At 37.2% G+C, this 23,073-nt stretch overlaps 1 protein-coding gene across 1 annotated transcript in view; it reads right to left on the minus strand.

Annotated features, from left to right (window-relative positions):
* Window positions 1-23,073, minus strand: part of HAT1 (histone acetyltransferase 1) — a 63,330-nt gene that overhangs the window by 30,268 nt on the left and 9,989 nt on the right. Inside the window, exons 3-4 of the mRNA XM_035007774.1 lie at window positions 11,413-11,488; window positions 6,944-7,064 (exon numbers count right to left, since the gene is read on the minus strand). Of these exons, the coding sequence (XP_034863665.1) occupies window positions 6,944-7,064; window positions 11,413-11,488 (197 nt within the window). The remainder of the gene's footprint in view (window positions 1-6,943; window positions 7,065-11,412; window positions 11,489-23,073) is intronic.

Genomic DNA, 23,073 nt, shown 5'->3' on the forward strand with positions numbered 1-23,073 from the left:
ATATATATATATATATATATATATATATATATATATATATATGGTCAATTAATCGATGACAAAGGAAGCAAGAATAAACAATGGGAAAGACAGTCTCTCCAATAAAGAGCATTGGGAAAACTGGACAGCCACATGCAAAAGAATGAAACTGGACCACTCTTGTACATCATATACAAAAATAAATTCAAAATGGTTTAAAGACTTGAAACCATAAAACTTGTAGAAGAAAACACCGGCAATAAGCTCTTTAACATTGGTCTTAGCAATATTTTTTCAGACTAGTCTCCTCAGGCAAGGGCAACAAAAGCTAAAATAAACAAATGGGATCACATTATACTAAAAAGTGGAGATGGGGCGCCTGGGTGGCTCAGTCGGTTAAGTGTCTGCCTTCTGCTCAGGTCATGATCCCAGGGTCCTGGGGTGGAGCCCGGCATCGGGCTCCCGGCTCGGCAGGGAGCCTACTTCTCCCTCTCCTCCCCACACCTGCTCTCTCTCACTATCTCTGTCACTATCTCTCTCAAATAAATAAATCTTAAAAAAAAAAAAAAAAAGCGGAGAAAAGTGGAGAACCCTCATACACTGTTGTTGGGAATGTAATTGGTGCAGCCACTATGGAAAACAGTATGAAGGTTCTTCAAAAAATTAAAGACAGAACTACTACACAATCCAGCAATTCCACTTCTGGATGTTCATTGGAAGAAAATGAAAACACCAATTTGAAGAGCTACATGCACCCTTGTGTTCACTGCAGCATTATTTACAATAGGCAAGATTTGGAAGCAACCTAAGTGTCCATCATAGATGAATGGATAAAGATCAGATATACGTAAATACATATATACACATACACATACACATACACAAATACATGCATACAACGGAGTATTAGTCATAAAGAAAATGAAATCTTGCCATTTGCAACAACACAGATGGACCTACAGGGTATTATGCTACATGAAATCTAAAAAACAGAACTAATGAACAAGACGAAACAGAAACAGATTCCTAGATATAGGTAACAAACTGCTGGTTACTGGACGTAGGAGTGGGAGTTGAGGGGGTTGGGCAAAATAGATGAAAGGGATTAAGAAGAACAAAATTCCAGTTATAAAATAGTCATGGGGATGTCACATATAGCACAGGGAATGTAGGCAATAATATTGTAATAACTTTGTATGGTGACAGATGATAACTGGACTTGCCATGGGGATCATTTCATAATGTATAAAGATATTAAAAAAACAACAAAAAAAGGAATCACTATAATGTATACCTAAAACTAACAGGATACTGTATGTCAATTATACTTCAATTAAAAAGAGAGAGAGAGAGAGAGGGAGGACCATAGGGGAAGGGAGGGAAAAATGAAACAAGACGAACCCAGAGAGGGAGACAAACCCTAAGAGACTTTTTTTTTTTTAAGATTTTATTTATTTATTTGAGAGAGAGAGAATGAGAGAGAAAGAGAGCACATGAGAGGGGGGAGGGTCAGAGGGAGAAGCACAGTCCCCGCTGAGCAGGAAGCCTGATGAGGGACTTGATCCTGGGACTCCAGGATCATGACCTGAGCCGAAGGCAGTTGCCCAACCAACTGAGCCACCCAGGCCCCCCAAGAAACTCTTAATCTCAGGAAAGAAACTGAGGGTTGCTGGAGTGGTGGGGGGTGGGAGAGATGGGGTAGCTGGGTGATGGACATTGGGGAGGGTATGTGCTATGGTGAGTGCTGTGAATTGTGTAAATTGAATCACAGACCTGTACCCCTGAAAAAATTAATACATTATATGTTAATAAAAAAAAAAGAGAGAAAGAGGTCAGGAGGTACTGATAAAAGCAAAGGTCAGAGACAACCATAAGGGGAACAAACCAACAGTGTTCTAAATAATCAAGCTTATTGTAGTAAAATTCAGAATAATTATGTTGCCTTTGAAGATGATGGCTAGTGGGGCTCCTGGATGGCTCAGACGGTTAAGTGTCTGCCTTCGGCTCAGGTCATGATCCCAGGGTCCTGGGATCGAGCCCCACACTGAGCCTGCTTCTCCCTCTGCCTCTGCCTGCTGCTCCCCCTGCTTGTACTCTGTCAAATTAAATAAATAAATAAACACACACACACACACACACACACACACATATGAGGGCTAGTGGAGGGGCGGCCTGGGTGGCTCAGTCATTAAGTGTCTGCCTTCGGCTCAGGTCATGTTCCCAGGGTCCTGGGATCCGCATCAGGCTCCCTGCTCGGCAGGCAGCCTGCTTCTCCCTCTCCCACTCCCCCCGCTTGTGTTCCCTCTCTAGCGGTCTCGCTGTCAAATAAATAAATAAAATCTTAAAAAAAAAAAAAAAGATGATGGCTAGTGGAGATATTTTACAAGCATCTTAATTGTGACTAAAAACTTTTACATGCAACTGGAGAACTCAGCTTGGAAAAGAAAAATGGATGATGAAAGATTAATGTAATGGCATATTCTAATAAGCAAATTAACTTCTAAGCTGATATGCTGTGGTTTCTGACCACCTCACCCAAAAGAATATATTTTTCATACACAAAAATAATACTACATATTATAGTCTGTGAAAACTCAAATACGACATATAATAGTCTCAAACATAACACATCTAAAACAAAAATCTTGATTTTTTTTTTTCCTATTTAGACCTACTTCTCCGATCTTCCCTATCTCAATTTATAGTACTACTATTAAGGTTAAGCAGTAGGGTACTCCTTGTTTCTCTTTTCTATCTCATTATATTTAATTCAAAAGTAAATCCTACTGGCTCTACCTTCAAAATATATCCTCAGTCAGACAAATAATTACATTGGCTCCTCTACATTCAGGAACCAGCAAAATGTTTCTTTGTAACACTACTTACTATTTGTTTATTGACTGTTCCTCCTAGCTAGAATATAAACTCCATGAGAGGAATGATTTTGTTTTCTTGCCACTCTCCCCGGCATCAAGAACACAGAGGCACTGTGGAATGAACATTCTCAATGCAAACTGAGATAGAAGAGGCATGCCCATCCCCCCCACATCCACTACCCATTCTTATTTTAATAAGGGGGAAAAAAGTCTTTGAACATGTAATTTAAATAAATGATCTTCGACCATGAAGCAAATAATCCTACAGGAAGACATCATAAAAGATTGATTCCTTACTCCTAACACAGTACTCTAAATGGAAAAACCTGGTTTTCAAGAAGGAAACAATTAGAAGTCAATGCAAATACATAGCTATTTTCATGGCAAATAGTATTTGAAAGATTTACCAATAACTAAGTCAATAGTTCCTTTGGAAGAAATCAATTCAGCACTATCAGCTGGAACTTAAAAAAAAAAAAAAAGACACCAAAACCTTCAAACAACAGTGAATTTTGTACAACACAAGGAAAACTACTACCTGTATTTTTAGTAAGAGTATCTAGCTGGGCTTGAGAATTTAACAATCTAATAAGAACCATATGATTAGGAAAAAAAACTCCACTTTAATAAGCCTATATTATATGCTAATTTATCTAGCATTGTGTGAATTTGGGCAAGTCCTTTACAATGAAACAAAATTTTAAAAAATTAACAACAAAAAAACCAAATCAACCAGTCCCAAGTCATGAGAAGTTTTAGTCAAAAAAAGATGGGGCATGGGCGCCTGGGTGGCTCAGTTGGTTGAGCGACTGCCTTCGGCTCAGGTCATGATCCTGGAGTCCCTGGATCGAGTCCCACATCGGGCTCCCTGCTCGGCGAGGAGCCTGCTTCTCCCTCTAACCCTCCCCCCTCTCATGTACTTTCTCGCTCTCTCAAATTAATAAATAAATCTTTAAAAAAAAAAAAAAAGATGGGGCATGAGGTTGGCAAAAGATTTAAGTCAGAAGTTTAAAGTCAGTTTAAAAACTTGAAAAAGTTGGTTTAATTGTTAATGCATTAGGAATTGCTACTTGTACAGGAGGAAGTTATGATATCCAGTATGCAGTAATACATAATATCTTTGCCAAGTTATGTGAAGCACAGTGTTCTCAATATGACAGATCTGATCTGATAAAACTTCCTGGATTTTCAAATTCAAATGACAAGAGATTTTACTCTAAGAATGCAATTTCCAGGGGCGCCTGGGTGGCTCAGTCGTTGGGCATCTGCCTTCGGCTCGGGTCGTGACCCCGGGGTCCTGGGATTGAGCTCCGCATGGGGCTCCCTGCTCGGTGGGAAGCCTGCTTCTCCCTCTCCAACTCACCCTGCTTGTGTTCCCTTTCTCTCTGTGTCTCTGTCAAATAAATAGGTGAAATCTTTAAAAAAAAAAAAAAAAGAATGCCATTTCTAATTTTAAAAATGTGATTCAGTGACAAAAATCGCATTTCATTAAAAAAAAAATCAACTCTGGGGGCGCCTGGGTGGCTCAGTCCCAGTTAAGCATCTGCCTTCAGCTCAGGTCATGATCTCGATCCTGGGATCGAGCCCCACATCAGGCTCTCTGCTCAGCGGGGAGTCTGCTTCTCCCTCTGCCCTTCCTTGTGCTGTTTCAAATAAATAAATAAAATCTTAAAAAAAAAATTAACTCTGAAGTAATTCTTGATGAAGAGTTTCAATGCCTTGAAGGGAGGTATGTGGGGGGATGGGTTAAATAGGTGATGGGGTAAGGAGTAGTACACTTGCTATGATGAACACTTGGTAATGTATGGCATTACTAAATCACTATATTATACACTGGAAACTAATATTGCACTGTATGTTAACTAACTGGAATTTAAATAAAACCTTAAAAAAAAGTTTCAATACCTTTAAACAGGAATGTCCAGAAACAGAACAACTCTAAAACATATAATTTTCTTCAGGTCCCTCAGAGATTCATGTCCATCCCAGACACGCAAAATACATCACCCCATCCCAACATCCCCAAAAGTTTCAACCACTCCATCAACAACTCAAGTCCAAAATGTCATTATCTAAAAGTTATTCAAGCAGACTCTGAGTATGATAAATCATGGAGCAAAATTCCTTTCCACCTGTATAACTAGAAAACAACTTACCACTTCTAAAATACAGTGGTGGGACAGGCACCAGATAAGTTATGATGGAGTTTCCCATTCCAAAGGGGAGAAAATGGTAGAAAGAAAGGAGTCACTGCTACCAAGCAATTTCAAAATCCAGAAGGTCAAATTCCATTAGTTTTCAAGACCTGGGAATACTGTGGCCTGTGGCTCTACCTTCTGGGCCATTATTCCTTTTTCTTGAAGGGAAGCACATGTTTGCAGCTGAGCAGTGCTATCAGCCTGTTTCCTACCTATAGAATTTTGGAAGTTCATTAGCCTTTCCTCAACCTGTCAGTCCAAACTGGCAGTGTTTCTGCTGATATAACATTCTCAAAACCGTTCTAGGTCACCTGTGTCTGCCATGAGGGTTCACACCATTAGACAAGATGGTCCTACAAAGGACTTGATCTCTATTCAATCTCTATTCCTGGTTTTTGCTGAGATTACTGAGGAGATCCATGAGTCATGTGTGCAATCTCTTCAGAAAGAGCAAAAGGTTATCTAGCCATGCTCTTGGCTTTCTCTCCAAACCACTTTCCTGACAGTGAATCTCCTAACTTCAGTATCTTCTGCAACCTGGATAGACTGAGAATCTCCCAAATCATCAAGTCCTGGATCTTTTTTGCTTTACAGTTCTTCCCACAATCTCACCCATTCCTCTCACATTTACTATGAGCCACAAGAAACCAGGCCACAACTTCAATACTTTGGAAATCTCCTCAGCTAAATAGCCAACTTCACTGCTTACATGTTCTCTTTTCTATATAAATGTAGGACACAATTCAGCTAGGCTTTCTGGCGCTATATAACAAATACCTCCTTTCCTTCATTTTCTAATAATATGTTCATTTCCCTCTGACTCCTTCAACATTCCTATTTCTACCAACATACTGTTTATGATGGTACATTATTCTCTAAGATGATAGTTTTCTCTCCCATGCTCCTAACTTTATTCTGAGCCCTCACCAGCAGTGCCTTTGAAGTCCATATTTCTACCAACCATCTACTCAAGGTAGTCTATGCTCTTTCTATCATGTGCCTCAAAATTCTTCTAGTTTCTACCCATTACCCATTTCCAAAGACATTTCTACAGTTATAGTTATTTGTTACAGTAGCACCCCACTTCCTGATATGAAAATCCATATTAGTTTCTATGGCTGCTATAACAAACTACCACAAACTTGGAGGCTTGAAACAATGGAGACTTATTCTATCACAGCCTAGAGACAAAGTCTAAAATCACTATCACTGAGCTAAAATCAAAGTGTCAACAGGGCCACATTCCCTCCAGAGACTCCAGTGGAGTCTGTTCCTTGCTTCTTCTAATTCTGGTGGCTATCAGCATTCCTTGGCTTGTGGTCACATCACTCTGCCTCTGCTTCTTGAGGGGCCATAATTCAGCCTGCCCCAGATGCATACTCTTTAATGCCTCTCTTTGCCTTCACCGTCTTTTGGTTTATTTGTTTCAAAGAGTTTTATGTCATCAGCTTAATTGTCCATGTTCTTAAGGAAATATATTAACAAAATCTGTGGGATCAGAAATGCAGTGAGAAATTTAAATAGGCAAATTCTATGTGAAGAAAAAGTAGAAAATTTAGCTATTGCCCTCCATCTTATTTAACTTCTGGGAAATGAAGCAATTTTCATGTCCATAATAAAAAAAAGAAGTTGGTAAACAAAATACAACTGTGATCATAAAAGTAAAGGGTTTTTAGGAAAGGTCCACTCAGGAAATAGATCAGGCCAAGGATCATGATCAAAGGTTACCTGCAGTGACAGGCAGGCAATCACCTCCATAACTAAAGACAATACATGGTTTTAAAGCTACTATATAACAGTTTCTCTCCTCCCTCAAGCCTTTAAATTTTAAAACCTGTTCTATACTCAAATGGAAAGCAGAGTTAAAGATAAATTTATTATTGTTCTTACCTCTACACAGTCAAAATTCTCATCAACTTTAGATGCATATTCAACACGGAACATTGTTGACAAGCTACCAGCAATATAGTATAACAGGATCTTCAAACCCTTGTAACCAAAAGCAGTTTCACTGAAAAGGAAAAAATATCAGTAATCTGAGACCCCAGAAAGATTCTTTGCAAAGTCATTACAAAGTATTAGCCCTACATATAAACAAGTTTAACTTTATGGGTAGTTTCAAGATTTTAAACCATACCTATTTTAAAAAGAAACAAATATTTGTAACGAAACTGTGCCTCAGCTTTCCTCATTTATAAAATAAGAGAGGCGCGCCTGGCTGGCTGTGCTGGTAGAGCATGTGACTCTTGATCTCAGGGTTGTGAGTTCGAGCCCCACCTTGAGTGGAGAGATTACATAAAAATAAAATCTTTAAAAAATAAAAAATAAAGTAAGAATAATAGCACCTACCTCAGGGACGTTGTTTGGGTTACATGAGCAAGTTAATACCTATAAACTGCTTATAATGTTGACCAGCACATTATATAAGTATGTAATAAATGTAATATATCATTGCAGCTGCTTCTACTACTAGTACCACAGAAGGCATTTCAAATCAGACACAAGTGGTATTTAAACTGGTACCTCGCTAGGCAAACAGCTAAGATGTAGCTTTGGCCCAGTCTTTCCTCCAGTTCACCACTTGCTTCCATCATCAACATCCAGAGCTGCTGAAAGTGGTGAAAGCATCTAATTACATCACCCTATGAACTCAGAAAGCAGATCTGGAGCTGCTGTTATTTTTCCAGCCCTGCTTCCTGCAATCTACCTACACCCTGATATTCTCTTCTCTGGCTTAAAAAAGAGTCTTTCAAAATGTGAATCTAAAATATCCAGAATAGGTAAAACTACAGAGACAGAAGGTAGTTTAGTGATTGCTAGGGCTGGGGGCTGGGGAGATTAAGGGAGGAAAAAGAGAATGACTGCTAACTGGTTATGGGAATTTTGGTGGGAATGACAAATGTTCTGAAATTGATTGTAATGACTGCACAACACAATATACTAAAAATCATTGAACTGTATACTTTAAATAGATGAATTATATGGCAAATTACATCTCACATCTCAATAAAGTTTTGTTTTTTTTTTTTAAAGTGAATGCTGAAGAAGAGTGCCTGAAAGGAGCAGTGTCATTTCCAGATTTCTGTCTAGGCATAAAATAAAACATAAGCAGTGTCCATTCCAGGACTCTGAAAGTTATGTGCATAAAAAGGAGTGCCAATGATAAGTAGGATTAAGACCAATGTCATACTTGAGTCATAAGATACAGGGTCATGATTATGTGACTGTCATCTGTCTACCTTAGGAGTATGCAAGCATTTTTAATGACATGCAAAACAGAATGAATATACAAAATACCACTGAGAAGCATTACTTGTAAGACTAGATTCTATGCACCTAAGGAAGAGATTTTAAATAGCAAGAAGAGGAAAGGAATAAAATAAATAGCTCCTTAATGATAGAAATCCCAAAAGAAAATGTTCTTATCTTTATAATAAAATAAAAGCTATTAAAAATACAAAAGGTTCAAATTTGGCATGAATCAATATGTAATAAAATTATTAATATTTAAAAGCACATAAAATGCCCGATCTGATACATTAATAATGAAAAATTCTGAGGAAATTTGTCCCATGGAGAGACATTTGTCAACTTCAAAACACATTAAATAAACATGTGAACAATGCTGAAATAACACGTAGGTAAAATCGCCACGAAGGGCAATATTTTAAATGTCAACTATGTCAAAACACCCTTTCCTACTACAACAAAGCAGCATTCCTTGGGAAAATGGCTAACTCCAGAACTAGTAGAAAAAGTGTAAGATGAATGAACACCTTATTGTATTCAAAAGTAAAGTGTCCCCCAAATAATGATGATATATCAAAAGGATTCAAAAACTGGTTTGTAATGGGATAATTTGAGCATCATAATTACTAACAGTAGCGGATTATGACCCCTTGGATTAAAAAAGATTCTCTGAGTCTATTCTGATATAAACAAAGAAATACATAAGGGGAAAAAGAGACGCTCTTCCTTATAGAATGCCAACTAATAAATGTAGAAGGTATGACAGAGTTAGAAAAATCACCATTTTACAATCACAGTAAAAGATTCAAAGAATCATCAGTGGATTTAAAACTACTAGATGAAAGTCTGATGGGAAACAGGATCTTTTCAATCTCAAGAGTATCTCCCCACAGATTACATAATAAAGGAAAAAACCTTATAGTGGAGAAAGCTGACAGACACCTCTAAACTAAGTGACCCAAGTTAACAAACAATGCAACAAACTGACATTATAGACTTTCTGATTATGACAGACTGAGACGGACACACACAACCTCTGTGGTACTATAAAAATGTATATTATCGGGGTGCCTGGATGGCTCAGTCGTTAAGTGTCTGCTTTCAGCTCAGGTCACGATCCAGGGTCCTGGGGTCAAGCCCCACATCAGGCTCCCTGCTCAGCGGGAAGCCTGCTTCTCCCTCTCCCACTCCCCATGCTTGTGTTCCCTCTCTCACAGTCTCTGTCAAATAAATAAATAAAAATCTTAAAAAAAAAAAAAAAGTACATTATCTGAATTTAATCATGAAGAAACAAACTAATGCAAAATGAAGGTTTATAAAACTAACCTATACCCTACAAAAATGTCCATGTCACAAAAAACAAAGAAAGGCTGAGGAACTGTTTCAGGTTAAAGGAGACCAAAGAGATATGACAACTAAATGTAGTATGTGGGGCGCCTGGGTGGCTCAGTCAGTTAAGCATCTGCCTTGGACTCAGGTCATGATCTCAGGGTCCTGGGATTGAGCCCCACATTGGGCTCTCTGCTCAGCAGGGAGACTGCTGCTCCCTCTCCCTGCTGCTCCCACTGCTTATACTCTCTCTCTCTGTGTCAAATAAATACATAAAATCTTAAAAAAAAATAAAATAAAAATTAAATAAATGCAATATATGTCTCTAGATTGGATTCAGAATGAGGAAAATTGTTATGAATTACTGGAAACAAAGTGGCAAAATTTGAAATGTGGACTGTATCTTAGAAAACAGTACTACAGCAGTGTTAAATTTCCTCAATTTTGGTAATTATATGGTTATTGTCCTTGTTTTTAGGAAATACATACTAAAGAACTTAGAGGTAAGGGATCAAGATATATCTGCAAACAACTCTCAAGTGGTTCAACAACTTTCCAATATATCTATCTATATAGGACAGAATGATTAAGGCAAATAGAACTAAATGTTAACAAGTGGTGAATCTAAATAAAGGATATACAGAGTACTATTCTTTTTTCCTTTGAATCAATTAACATATAGTGTACTATTAGTTTCAGAGGTAGAGTTTCAGTGATTCATCAGCTGCATATACACCCAGTGCTTACATCAAGTGCCCATCATACTATTCTTATAACTTTCTGCAAATAAGTTTTTTTCACAATCAAAAGTTTAAAAAAATGGTAAATGACTATTCTAATAATGTAATGAAGCTACAGGAAATTAAGGGATTGTGCTGAATATCCCAGGACGTATCTATAATGTTGCTTTTAAAAATGAATTTCTCGGGGCGCCTGGGTGGCTCAGTCAGTTCAGTGTCTGCCTTAGGCTCAGGTCATGATCCCACGGTCCTGGGATCGAGCCCTGCATCTGGCCCTGCGCCGCAGGGAGCCTGCTTCTCTCTCTGCCTCTGCCTGCAGCTCCCCCTGCTTGTGTTCTCTCTGTCAAATAAATAAAGTTTTTAAAAATAAAAAAGAAAAATAAATAAATTTCTCTTAACTGCCTATTTACTTGTCACAGAAGAACAACTTGAGCTTTCTAGCTTCAGGAGAGTCTATTCTGTACTAAGAGCAGTATAGCAAAGGAGCAGGAAGAAAAAGTAGTAATTATGAAGATAGGCTTCATAGACAGATTGCCCGAATCTGAACTTTGGTCATTCCCATGTCCTTAAGCAGCTATTCAATTCCACCAATGTACAATGTAATGAATGATAATACCATCGCTAAGGCAGTTGTGAGAATTAAATAATGTGGGGCGCCTGGGTGGCTCAGTTGGTTAAGCGACTGCCTTCGGCTCAGGTCATGATCCTGGAGTCCCAGGATCGAGTCCCGCATCGGGCTCCCTGCTCAGCAGGGAGTCTGCTTCTCCCTCTGACCCTCCCCACTCTCATGTGCTCTCTCTCATTCTGTCTCAAATAAATAAATAAAATCTTTAAAAAAAAAAGAATTAAATAATGTATCCACAGCACTACATGATAGGTATGATACAGTAAACTGGTGTTTCAATGTCAAAAATGCATTCTAATGTATATTTTTAAATAAATTACATAAAAAAACAGCAAAGAAAATAAAGCCTGTTTTCTAGATCTTAAAAAAAAAAAATTTTTTTTTTTTGGCCACACTAATTTGGCAAAGTTACTTACTCATCCCCAAAGAGTTGATGGGTATATTCAGGAAAGAAAGTTCTAATGTCATTCTCAAGATCTTCAGGAAAACGAACTGTTTAAAAGAATAAAAAATATAGAGATATTAAAGATACTAAATTAAAGATATTAAAGGTGACAGGTATTTCCATTTCAAGAATTTCACTATAACTAGGATACAGCCAACATCTTTCTTACTTAAAATGTCACTTTTCCATTATATGATTTACAGTGGATTCTCATGAGACAAATGAACAATGAAAATTAGAGTAACACTTTGAGTGCTTCAGTGTCAAAACCCTATGATTCTAAGAATTAGAAAACTAGGTATGCCAAAGGCATCTGATTTCGTTTTTATTTTTCTTTATGTTTATATACAATGCAAAGAGTAAAAGAAAACAAAACCAAAAAAGACACTCTGAGATAAGAAAAGCTTACAGCATCAAAAAAACTAAAGAAGAATGCTATAGGAAACATTCTGAGAATAAGAGTAATCTGAGTTTTGAGGAGGCCTTTACCATTACATCACTCTCTATCAGTGCAAGATGATATTCATGTTATTCCTAGGTTTGGGTTTTTGTTTTTGTTTTGTTATTAAAAATAACCCTGCAATGACATCCTTATATATGCTTTGCTGTACTTTTACATACAGTATACACAGGATAAATTCCTGGCAGTAGAAATGCTTAGTAAAAGTACTGAATTATTTTTATAAATACTGCTTAAGTGCCCTCTAAAAATATTTTAACAGTTTATATACCTACTAGCAGCTACTTAAACTCCTTTACTTCCCAGATTCTTGAGAACATTCTGTACCCTCAACTTCAATTTCTACCAATTTAAGATGGAAATGGGTACCCTGTTATTTTATTTGCATTTTTTGAGTTCTGATACTATTGGACATTTCCCCAATATAATTTATCTTACGTAGAAAAAAACCTTACCCTCCCCCCACCAAACTCTTTAAACTGAAGAATGAAAAGATAAGTTGTAGATGAAAAATTTCCAACACTGTCCTCCTAGAACAGGTTATTCACAGGGTGCCAAAGTATCATCCAGCAGATTAATGATTTACAGAAGAAAAGATATCTTTTCACTGTAGAGATCCAGCAGTTACCACCTTTCCAAGTAATCTAACTTAGAATCACTCATTATAGGATAGACCAACATTGTATGTCTCCTGATTCAATGCAATATAACATATACAGCCATCATTTATGTAACATTTTCTTAACAAAAATCTTTATCCTAGCTCTAATCCAGCTTTAAATCTTCCAATTTACAAGAAATATAGAGGACAGGGTAACAAGTTAACTACTACCAAAAGAAAACAGACAAATCCAGAATGTAGATTTGTTTATTAGTTCTACTCAATAACTTTACTCTTCCAAATAAATCAATGGTATGGAGGAAAAATTTCCATGTTGTGGGGAAGGACTGTTTTTTTTTTTAATTCTTTATTTTTATTCTTTTCAATTTTATTTTATTATGTTATGTTAGTCACCATACATTACATCATTAGTTTCTGATGCAGTGTTCCATGATTCATTGTTTGTGTATAACACCCAGTGCTCCATGCAGTACATGCCCTCCTTAATACCCGTCAGTGGGCTAACCAATCCTCCTACCCCCCTCCCCTCTAAAACCCTCACTTTGTTTCTCAGAGTCCATAGTCTCTCATGGTTCGTTTTCCCCTCCGATTCCCCTCCCTTCATTTTTCCCTTCCTACTATCTTTTTTTTTTTTTTTAACATATAATGTATTATTTGTTTCAGAGGTACAGGTCTGTGATTCAACAGTCTTACACAATTCACAGCGCTCACCATAGCACATACCCTCCCCAATGTCCATCACCCAGCCACCCCATCCCTCCCAACCCCCACCACTCCAGCAACCCTCGGTTTGTTTCCTGAAATTAAGTATGGAAGGACTGTTCTGAATTGAAAGAGATTAAAGAAACATTACAGCCAAACATGATGCAGGATCCTTGACTGAATTCTGGGTTAAATAATTTTTATTAAAAAGCTACTGAATTCTTTCAAGGACAACCAGGGAAAGCAGAAAATTATACGATATTAAAGAATTACCATTAATTTTCATAGGTATGATAATAGAATTATGGTTATATATATGAATATTAATATATTAGGACTGTCATGATGTTCAGAAATCTACTTTTGGGGTGCCTGCATGGCGCCATCAATTAAACATCCAACTCTTGGTTTCAGTTTGGGTTGTGATCTCGGGGTCATGAGATCGAGCCCTGAGTCGGGCTCCGAGTCTGGTGCAGAGTCTGCTTGGGACTTCCTCTCCCTCTCTCCCTCCTCCCCGTTTGAGCATGGACACATGTTCTCTCGCTCTCTAATAAATAAATCTTTTTTAAAAATCTACTTTCAAATAACTTAGCAAAAGTACATATTAAAGCAAATATAACAAAACATTAATTGTTGAATTTAGGTATTGGATATATAGGTTAAGTATTGTTCTATTCTCTCAACTCTTCTCTGTGTTAACAAATTTTCATAATGAAAACTGAAATTGAAAAAAGCCCTGGGCAAATACAGCAAAATGTTAAGACACGAAAAAGCTAAGTGATGAGATCATGATATTCATTAGCTTGCTCTATGTTTTTTGTATGTCTGTAATATTACACAATAAAAAAATAAAACAATCCAATATGTCTAGACTCATTAACCTCCAAAATTTCCCACTACTGCATCTCTAATATTTAAAAATATTTGGAAGTCTCTAGAAATTATTAAAAATAAATTTCAGGGGCACCTGGCTCAGTTGTTAAGCGTCTGCCTTCGGCTCAGGTCATGATCCCAGGGCCCTGGGATCAAGCCCCACGTCAGGCTCCCTGCTCAGCAGGGTGTCTACTTCTCCCTCTCCCACTCCCCCTGCTTGTGTTCTCTCTCTCGCTGTGTCTCTGTCAAATAAATAAAATCTTTAAAAAAAAATTAATTTCAAACTACTGCTTCTAATATAATATATAGCACTTTGGTAGTGATGAGAGGCACAAGAGAAAAATGTAACAACTGTCAAAAATGTAGTTATGATAACTATTTCTATAATTTGGATTGGCCTTCTTCCAATATATCTGTCATCTAAACTATTAAGGTTTTACTATTTCAGCATGAAATTTAGTCCACAGGTAATAGGAACTAAAAGAAAGAGAAAGCAAAGTGATGAGTCTTTTAGTTGAAGTAAGAATCAAATAGCTTAAGGCAAATATATAGTTAAATATTTATTGTTTGGATGTGATTTGGGTGAAACAATCTAAGAGAAATTCTTAAAAACCAATGCTATGTACCTTACAAAGGATTCTTTTAGTATCGAACAAATGAAGTTTTTATATTAGTCATTGTATTACATGAAAACTGTTGGCTGTACTACGTTTAGCCACACTGAGCAGATCCCTAAAAAGCTGCCCCCAAATTGCTGGGATTACACACTGAGTAGACATCCCGGGTTATACTTTATAGAGATCAGCCTAAAAGTTATCTCCTCAAAAAGGGTCTTTAAGATAAAAAGTCCTAGGCCTAGACAAAAGGAACCAACAATCAGTGCTAGGAAGTTAGTATTTGTAACAGATAAGAAATAAAGATGAATTTTCTACTCTTATGTAAAAAAACAAAAACCCTCGGGGGCGCCTGGCTGGCTCAGTGGGGAGAACATATGACTCCTAATCTTGGGGTCATGAGTTCAAGCCCCACATCATTAGGTGTAGAGCTTACTTAAAAAAACAAAAACAAAAAACCTCAATACTTACATAAGTGTAGTAATTACCATAAAAGAAATGAAACCACATCTCTGTATTTGTCTGTTCTGGACATTTCACATAAATGGAATCATACGATATGTGCCTGTTATGTCTGGCTTCTTTCTTTTTTCTTTTCTTGTTTTTTTTAAGTAGGCTCCACACCCAGCATGAAGTCCAACACAGGACTTGAACTCACGACCCTGAAATCAAGAGTCAGACACTTAACCAACTGAGTCACCCAGGTACCCCATGTCTGGCTTCTCTCACTTAATATGTTCTAGAGGTTCATCCGTGTGATAGCATGTACCATTAGTTCATTCCTTTTTGTGGTTGAATAATATTCTACTATATGGATATGCCATAATTTGCTTATCCAGTCCTTGGTTAATGGACATTTAGGATGTTTCCATTTTGGGGTTATTATGAATAATGCTGCTATGAATGTTCCTGAACAAGTTTTTGTGTGAACAGTGTTGTATGCCAACACAGGACATATTCATAAGAAGCAGTCATACACAGTGTTATTAACCATATCATTAGTTGTCACTTGAACATTTACTGTGTACCAGGCAATTTGCTAAGGATTTTATAAACATTGTAGTTAATCCCCACAAGAACTATAGAAGGTAGGTATTATTACCTCCGTTTTCTAGATGAAAAATGCAAAAAAGACTAATTTGTTCAAGGCCACAAAATAAGTAGTGGACTTAAGGCTGAATCAGTTGGACATATATACATGTACATGAGAACATGTATAAAGTGTGAACTCCCCTGGATATCACAAACATTAAATATTTTTAAGTCTTTACAATGCAGTTATGTCAGTAAAGCAAGAGAGCAAGCAAGCAACCCCAAAATGATTAAATAAATTACATAAATGAAAGAGTTTTAATATAAATATTAAACATAATGCTATTGAGAAATATTTGGTGACAGAAAAATGTTTATGATGCATTTAGGTGAACAGAACATGACAATGTAACCTCAATTTTATAAAAGAGAAATAACATAAATGAATATATAGTTTAAAAAACTAGAAGGAATTATCCCAAATTATAATACAGAAATACTATAGTTATTCTGAGTGATAAAATTATGGATAATTTTTATTTCTTATATTCTTATACACTTCCCAAAATTTCTGCAAAATATGTATTATTCCAACAGAGAAATATACAATATAAAAAACTATAATAATTTAAAATAAGCACTAAAATTTTTCTTTTCAGGAAAAACTCTCACATTTTTGGAGAAAAATGGAAGATCAGGGCCCAGAATACTAAATGGCACCTTATCGCCAACACAGATCATTAAGACTTACAATGAATCTTCTATTTGAACATAAATTCTATTGTTTCCACTCCTATTTATAGTTCCTGTATTTCCTAGTTCTCAGGATCACTTTGGTAATTTCAGGAGGGACAAAATGTGGAAAAGAAGATGCATTCTACACTATGTTAACTAACTGGAATTTAAATAAAGACTTGAAAAAAAAGATACATTCTACACGTCTTTCTTTTTTTTAAGATTTTATTTATTTATTTGACAGGAGAGACACAGCGAGAAAGGGAACACAAGCAGGGGGAGTGGGAGAGGGAGAAGCAGGCTTCCCGCAGAGCAGGGAGCCCAATGCGGGGTTTAATCCCAGGACCCTGGGATCATGACCTGAGCTGAAGGCAGACGCTTAACGACTGAGCCATCCAGGCGCCCCACATTCTGCATGTCTTATTAGCCCAAAACATAATTAAGAAATCACCAAGGCATGTTAATTTAATCCGTTTTGAAGTTTAATAATGCTTAAGCATTTAACATATGTACGATCCATTGACAGGCGCTCATAATGCAGATATAAATGGGTTCCAGTTCTCAAGCAGCTTCAGAGATGCTGCCACATATTCCCCATAATACCTAATTGTACTCTGGACTATATCTAAGTTTATTCATACTCCTGTGTTTTCTTTTTTCTTTTAAAGATTTATCTATTTGAGAGATAGAATGAGTGGGAGGGGCAGAGGGACAGAGAGAGAGAAGCTCAAGCTGACTCTGCTCTGAGCACAGAGCGGGGCTCAATCCCACAACCATGAGATCACGACCTGAGCCAAAACCAAGAGTCGGACGCTCAACCAACTGCGCCACCCAGGCACCCCTTACTCCTGTGTCCTTTAAACAACTGAAATCTTAGTGTTTTGGCCAATACATACTTTCCTGACCATGTTAAAGTAAGTTAAAGGACATATTCATAAGAAGCAAAGTAAGTTTAGTTACATTATTTTAAAATGTGGGGGTGAAGGCAGGGCCCAGTAATGCTCCTGGGAACATTCCCATCAGCTCCACCAGCCTGCAACATTAGAGGTCTTAACATTACAATATACCTTAGAAACCATCATAATTAATCCCATCATAGTCTTTATTCCAGCAAACTTTAGTCAAGTTCCTAGGTTATCCCTTTTTACCTGGATTCTCATCCCCATACAATAGCATAAAACTACTAATCTAATGCCAATTCCCACCCCACTCCAACTCCCTGTGACTACTATGAAACTCACAGGTCAATTATCACCAAAATTCTCCATATGCCCAACCTCTTCCTTGAATCTTCTCCCATACCTTTTCACCCTGACAGTCACGGACAAACCTGGCACTCCCCCAAGACACTGCTTCTCTTACAGCCCTCTCAAGCAGTGGCTGCTTTCTCCTTATACTGCTGGGACAAGCTGTTCTTCTAACTCTTCACTGCTGGTTTTAGGCCAATATCCTTCTCCTCACACCTTAAGAACAATCAGCTTTGATGCTAATGCCCAATCTTTCCCTCATTCTTTGAAGTATTTAGTTTCTGGCTTACTGTCACTCTTTCCAACATTATAACTGACTTAAATCTTGGTGACTTTAAAAACTCATGAAAATTAATCTCTGATGCCTTTCAGTTTCTTGATTCCTTCTCCAAGAATCTTTTTACTGTAACATTCCCATGATATACCCTAGCTCTTACTTATCATTATCAATAACTATACCCTTTTAATTTCCATGTCAAACATTGTACAATCTTACCACTACCTCTTCCTAGCTTACTTCCTGTGATACCGTAATTCTAACAATTCTTCAACCCGTACCAGGACTTACAATGTATTGATTAGGACACAATTTTTGCTGTCCCTCACCGCCTCTGTATCCTTACTTTCCTCCCTCCCTTTCCAGTGTAGAATTCCATGGCCAATCAATATTATCACTCCTTCATAAACATCCTCAACTCCTCTGCTCCAATCTTTGTCATGCCAGCCTAAAAGTTGATTCTAGTTAAATCTGACTATATGCCCACTTTTTGCTATATCCTTGCATCTGCATGTGGCTGACCTCAATTTTACATTCGTGAGTACTAAACTTGAAGTGGACCCTTAGTGCTACCTGACAATCATACCATGGTTCTGAAGTCCACTCACTCCTCCTGCTTGACAAGATGACTATTTTCTCCAATCTCCAACATCTTCTAGAATCACATTCTCACCTGATAACCTTGCTTCTTGTATCACTTAGGAAGCAAGCATTCATAAGAGAACCTGTACAGACTGCCACCTTTACAGCTTCACTCCCATAGATCTTCCCTTCATTAAACTGACAGAGAAATTCTCCATGCTCCCATCTAAGGCTAATCCCTCCACTGATACTCTCAAGAGTATTTTCTCATATTTTCAAGGATATCACTCCACAAATATTCCCCATTCTTTCCTTCTCTGACAGATCATAGGCATCAGCATATAAACATGCTGTTATTTCTCCCATGCTTAAGTAACTCTTGTTGCAATATTCCTATCTGAAAAAGCAGTCTTCAATATAAGGAAAGATGAGTTAAAGTGGAGACAGAGATAAAAAGATCCTTTTATTACCAGAGATAAAGAAGGAACATTTTATAATGCTTAACAGGTCAATTCATTAAGAAGACTCAAGTCTACATCTGTATGCACCTAATACCAGACCTTCAAAATATATGAAGCATAACTATACCTCAATTTTTAAAAAAAGAAGAAAAAATACATGAAGCAAAAGCTGACAACTGAAGAAACAGACACATCCACAATTATAGTTGGAGATTTCAACAGACCTCTCTCAACTTTCTGAAAGAATAAGTCAATAAAAATCAGCAAAAATATACAAGACTTGAATAACACTATTAAGCCAATTGACATTTATACAACCCTATACAAAACTGCAGAATATAAGTTATTTTCCAGCATACCTGGGACATTCACCAAAATAGGTATGTGCTAACCTATAAAACAAGTCTCAAATTTAAAAAGACTGAAATAATCTGACCTTGATAGAATTAAAATAGAAATCAGTATAAGATAGCTAGAAAAGCCCCAAATTTTTGGAAATTAAGCAACACTTTTCTGTATAAGCCCACAGATCAAAGAAAAGTAAGAATACTTTCAACTGAACAATAATAAAAACACAACATAACAGAATTGGTGGTATGCAATTAATTAGTATTCAGAGATAAATTTATAATTTTAATGCTAATATTATAAAAGGAACGTTTAAAACCAATTATTTAAGCATTTACCTTAAGAAGGGAGATTTCTTAAGAGCAAATTAAAGTAAGAATAATAAAGAATAATAAAGGAAATTTAAAGATTAAGAGTAGGAAGTAAACAATAAGCAACAGAAAATAATCATTATTGAAAAGACCAACAAGATTGATAAACTGATAGGCAGATTCATCAAGAAAAAAGAGAGAAAATACATATTAACAGTATCCCGGAGAAAGGATTGGATATTCTACAGTCCTTGACAGGGTAATAGGGGAATATTATGAACCTCAGTCAGACAAAAAAGTTAGATAAAATTTCCTTAAAAGACAATTTCCTTAAAAGACAAAAATTACCAAAACTGACACAAGAAGAAACACCAAATCAGAATAGTACTAAATCTATTAATTAGATTTGTAGTTAAAAACTTTCTTTTTTTTTTTTTTTAAAGATTTTTATTTATTTGACACAGAGATAGACAGAAGAGCACAAGCAGAGGGAGTGGCAGAGGGAGAGGGAGAAGCAGGCTCTGCACTGAGCAGGGAACCTGATGCGGGACTCGATCCCAGGACCCTGAGATCATGACCTGAGCCGAAGGCAGACGCTTAACCATCTGAGCCACCCAGGCGCCCTGTAGTTAAAAACTTTCTAACAAAGAAAACTCAAGGCACACAAAACTTCACTGGTAAATTTTAACAAACATTTAAAAAAAATAATATCAGGGCGCCTGGGTGGCTCAGTTGGTTAAGCGACTGCCTTCGGCTCAGGTCATGATCCTGGAGTCCCGGGATCGAGTCCCGCATCGGGCTCCCTGCTCAGCAAGGAGCCTGCTTCTCCCTCTGACCCTCCCCCCTCTCATGTACTCTCTCTCATTCTTGCTCTCTCAAATAAATAAAATCTTTAAAAATTAAAAAAATTAAAAAAAATAATATCAATCTTATGCAAACTCTTTTTAGAAAATAGAGAACAGTTCCCAACTCATTTAATAAGGCCAGCAAAATCCAAGTAATAAGGCCAACTAATCAAACTAAGACATAGAAAAAAAGATTACATTAAATCTGTAAATGAATGTGGGGAAAACTGTTGTCTTAATAACACTGAGCCCTTCACTCTATGAATTTTTAAAATTGACACCACCAAACATTCATGAGGATGTGGAACAACCAGAATTATAACACATTGTTGGTATGAATATAAATGTACTTGGGAAATCAGTCTGGCAAGTACCTCATAAAGCTAAATGTAAAACTACCCTATGACACAGCAAATCCACTTCTAGGAATTTATCCAAAAAAAAATCATATGTCCACAAAAAGACTTGTACAGGAACATTCTTGGCAGAGTTATTTATAACAGCCAAAAACCAGAAAAACCAAAATGTCTATTAACTGATGAATAGTGATATATCCAACAATGGAACAGTATTCAGCAATAAATAGGAATGAACCCCTGATACAGGCAGCGAAGGATGTACCTCAAAAACATGCTGACTGAACTAGGCCAGTCACAGAGTATACATTCATAACTACATTGAAATAAGGTTCTAAAACAGGCGAAACTAATTTTGGTGAAAGAAATCAGAACAGTAATACCTTACAAGGGACCCGGGAATGAATGGGAAGGAGCAGGGGCGCCTGGGTGGTGCAGTCAGTTAAGAGTCCAACTCTTGGTTTCAGCTCAGATGATCTTGGGGTCCTGAGATCAAGCCGCGTGTCAGGCTCTGTGCTCAGCTCAGCTCAGAGTCTGCTTAAGATTCTCTCTTCCTCTTCCTCTTCCCTCCCACTCGTGTGTGTGCATTCCCTCTCTCTCTCAAATAAATAAATAAATCTTCAGAGGGGGAAAAAAGGGAAGGCACAAAGTTCTGTCCACTGAGAAGGCCCACTCTCATTATTGTTAGAACACTAACGGCAACAAGCTCACCTGCTCACCCAGCACATCTTAGCTTCAAAATGATATTTTCCTCTTAAAAAATAAACAAAAACAAAAACAAAAAGAAACCAACAAGGCTCCTTGGAGAAATGGCTGATTCCAGAGCTGTGGCAGAGATAACAGATGAGCCTGGAATATTTTGCTCCAGAAAGTAATCAAAGAATGAAGTAATCAAATGAGGAGGAGGACATGTAAAAATACAGAAGCCAGCATGAACTGGGCTCCCACTGGCCAAATCAGGGACAATATAAGGACCAAAATAAATTATAGGAACAGATTATAATCCACTCAATAAAATGGGAACTAAATAAATGAAGGAATTGGAGGTTTAATGAAAAACTGACAGGTGCTATAAGATCTGCCCAATGCTTCTGTGATATCCCTACCAAAGATACAGAACCTGAAATAACCATGAGCAAACATCAGGTAAGCTCAAACTGAGGGACATTCTACAAAATAACTGGTCTGCCATCTTCAAAGGTGTCAAGGTCATGAAAGTCGAGAAAAGACTGACAACTGTTCCAGTCTGAAGGGGACAAAAGAGACAAGGCAACCAGATGTAAGCCCTGATCCTAATTAAACTGGATCCCTTTGCTATAAAGGCATTTGGGGACAAGTGGGAAAACTTAGAGTCTGAGAATTAAATAGTGATAATGTATTGATATTAATTTTCTAATTTTGATGATTATATTCTGGCCATGTATACTAATGTTCTTGTTCACAGTAAATATACATTAAAGAGTATGTGGTGATGGTTCAAGTCAGCGATTTATGCTCAAATAGTTCAGGGAAAAAGGTCTTTGTATTTTTATATTTCCTACTTTTCTGTTAAGTTTGCAATTGTTTAAAAAACAAAACAAAACAAAGAGGAATGCAGCCCACCAGATCTGTTGCATGTCTCAATCTCCCAAAAATTGGGTTTTAAATTCAACCCCCCCCAAGGCAGCTATTTGTGGGGAGGGGACCTCAAACCTCACTGAATCATGTGCTCAGTGTGCATTTCATTGTCTGTAAATTGTACATCACTTTTTAAAAAGCAAAAATAGAGGGGCGCCTGGGTGGCTCAGTTGGTTAAGCGACTGCCTTCGGCTCAGGTCATGATCCTGGAGTCCCAGGATCGAGTCCCGCATCAGGCTCCCTGCTCAGCAGGGAGTCTGCTTCTCCCTCTGACCCTTCCCCCTCTCATGCTCTCTATCTCATTCTCTCTCAAATACAAAAATAAAATCTTTAAAAAAAAATAATTAAATAAATAAATAAATAAATAAAAAGCAAAAATAAAGTCATCTAACTTTATCCTGTGTCTTCCTCTAGCTGCCCATTTCTCAACTCCACTTCTGAGCAAAACTTCAAAAACAGTCTACGCTCCATTTTTAATTCCTCTCCTCTTAATCCTCTCTCTCTTTTTTTTTAAAGATTTTATTTATTTATTTGAGACAGAGAGAATGAG

Source organism: Mirounga leonina, unplaced genomic scaffold, assembly GCF_011800145.1.
Source record: "Mirounga leonina isolate KUSES-001 unplaced genomic scaffold, KU_Mleo_1.0 Mir_151, whole genome shotgun sequence".
Taxonomy (NCBI): Eukaryota; Metazoa; Chordata; class Mammalia; order Carnivora; family Phocidae; genus Mirounga; species Mirounga leonina.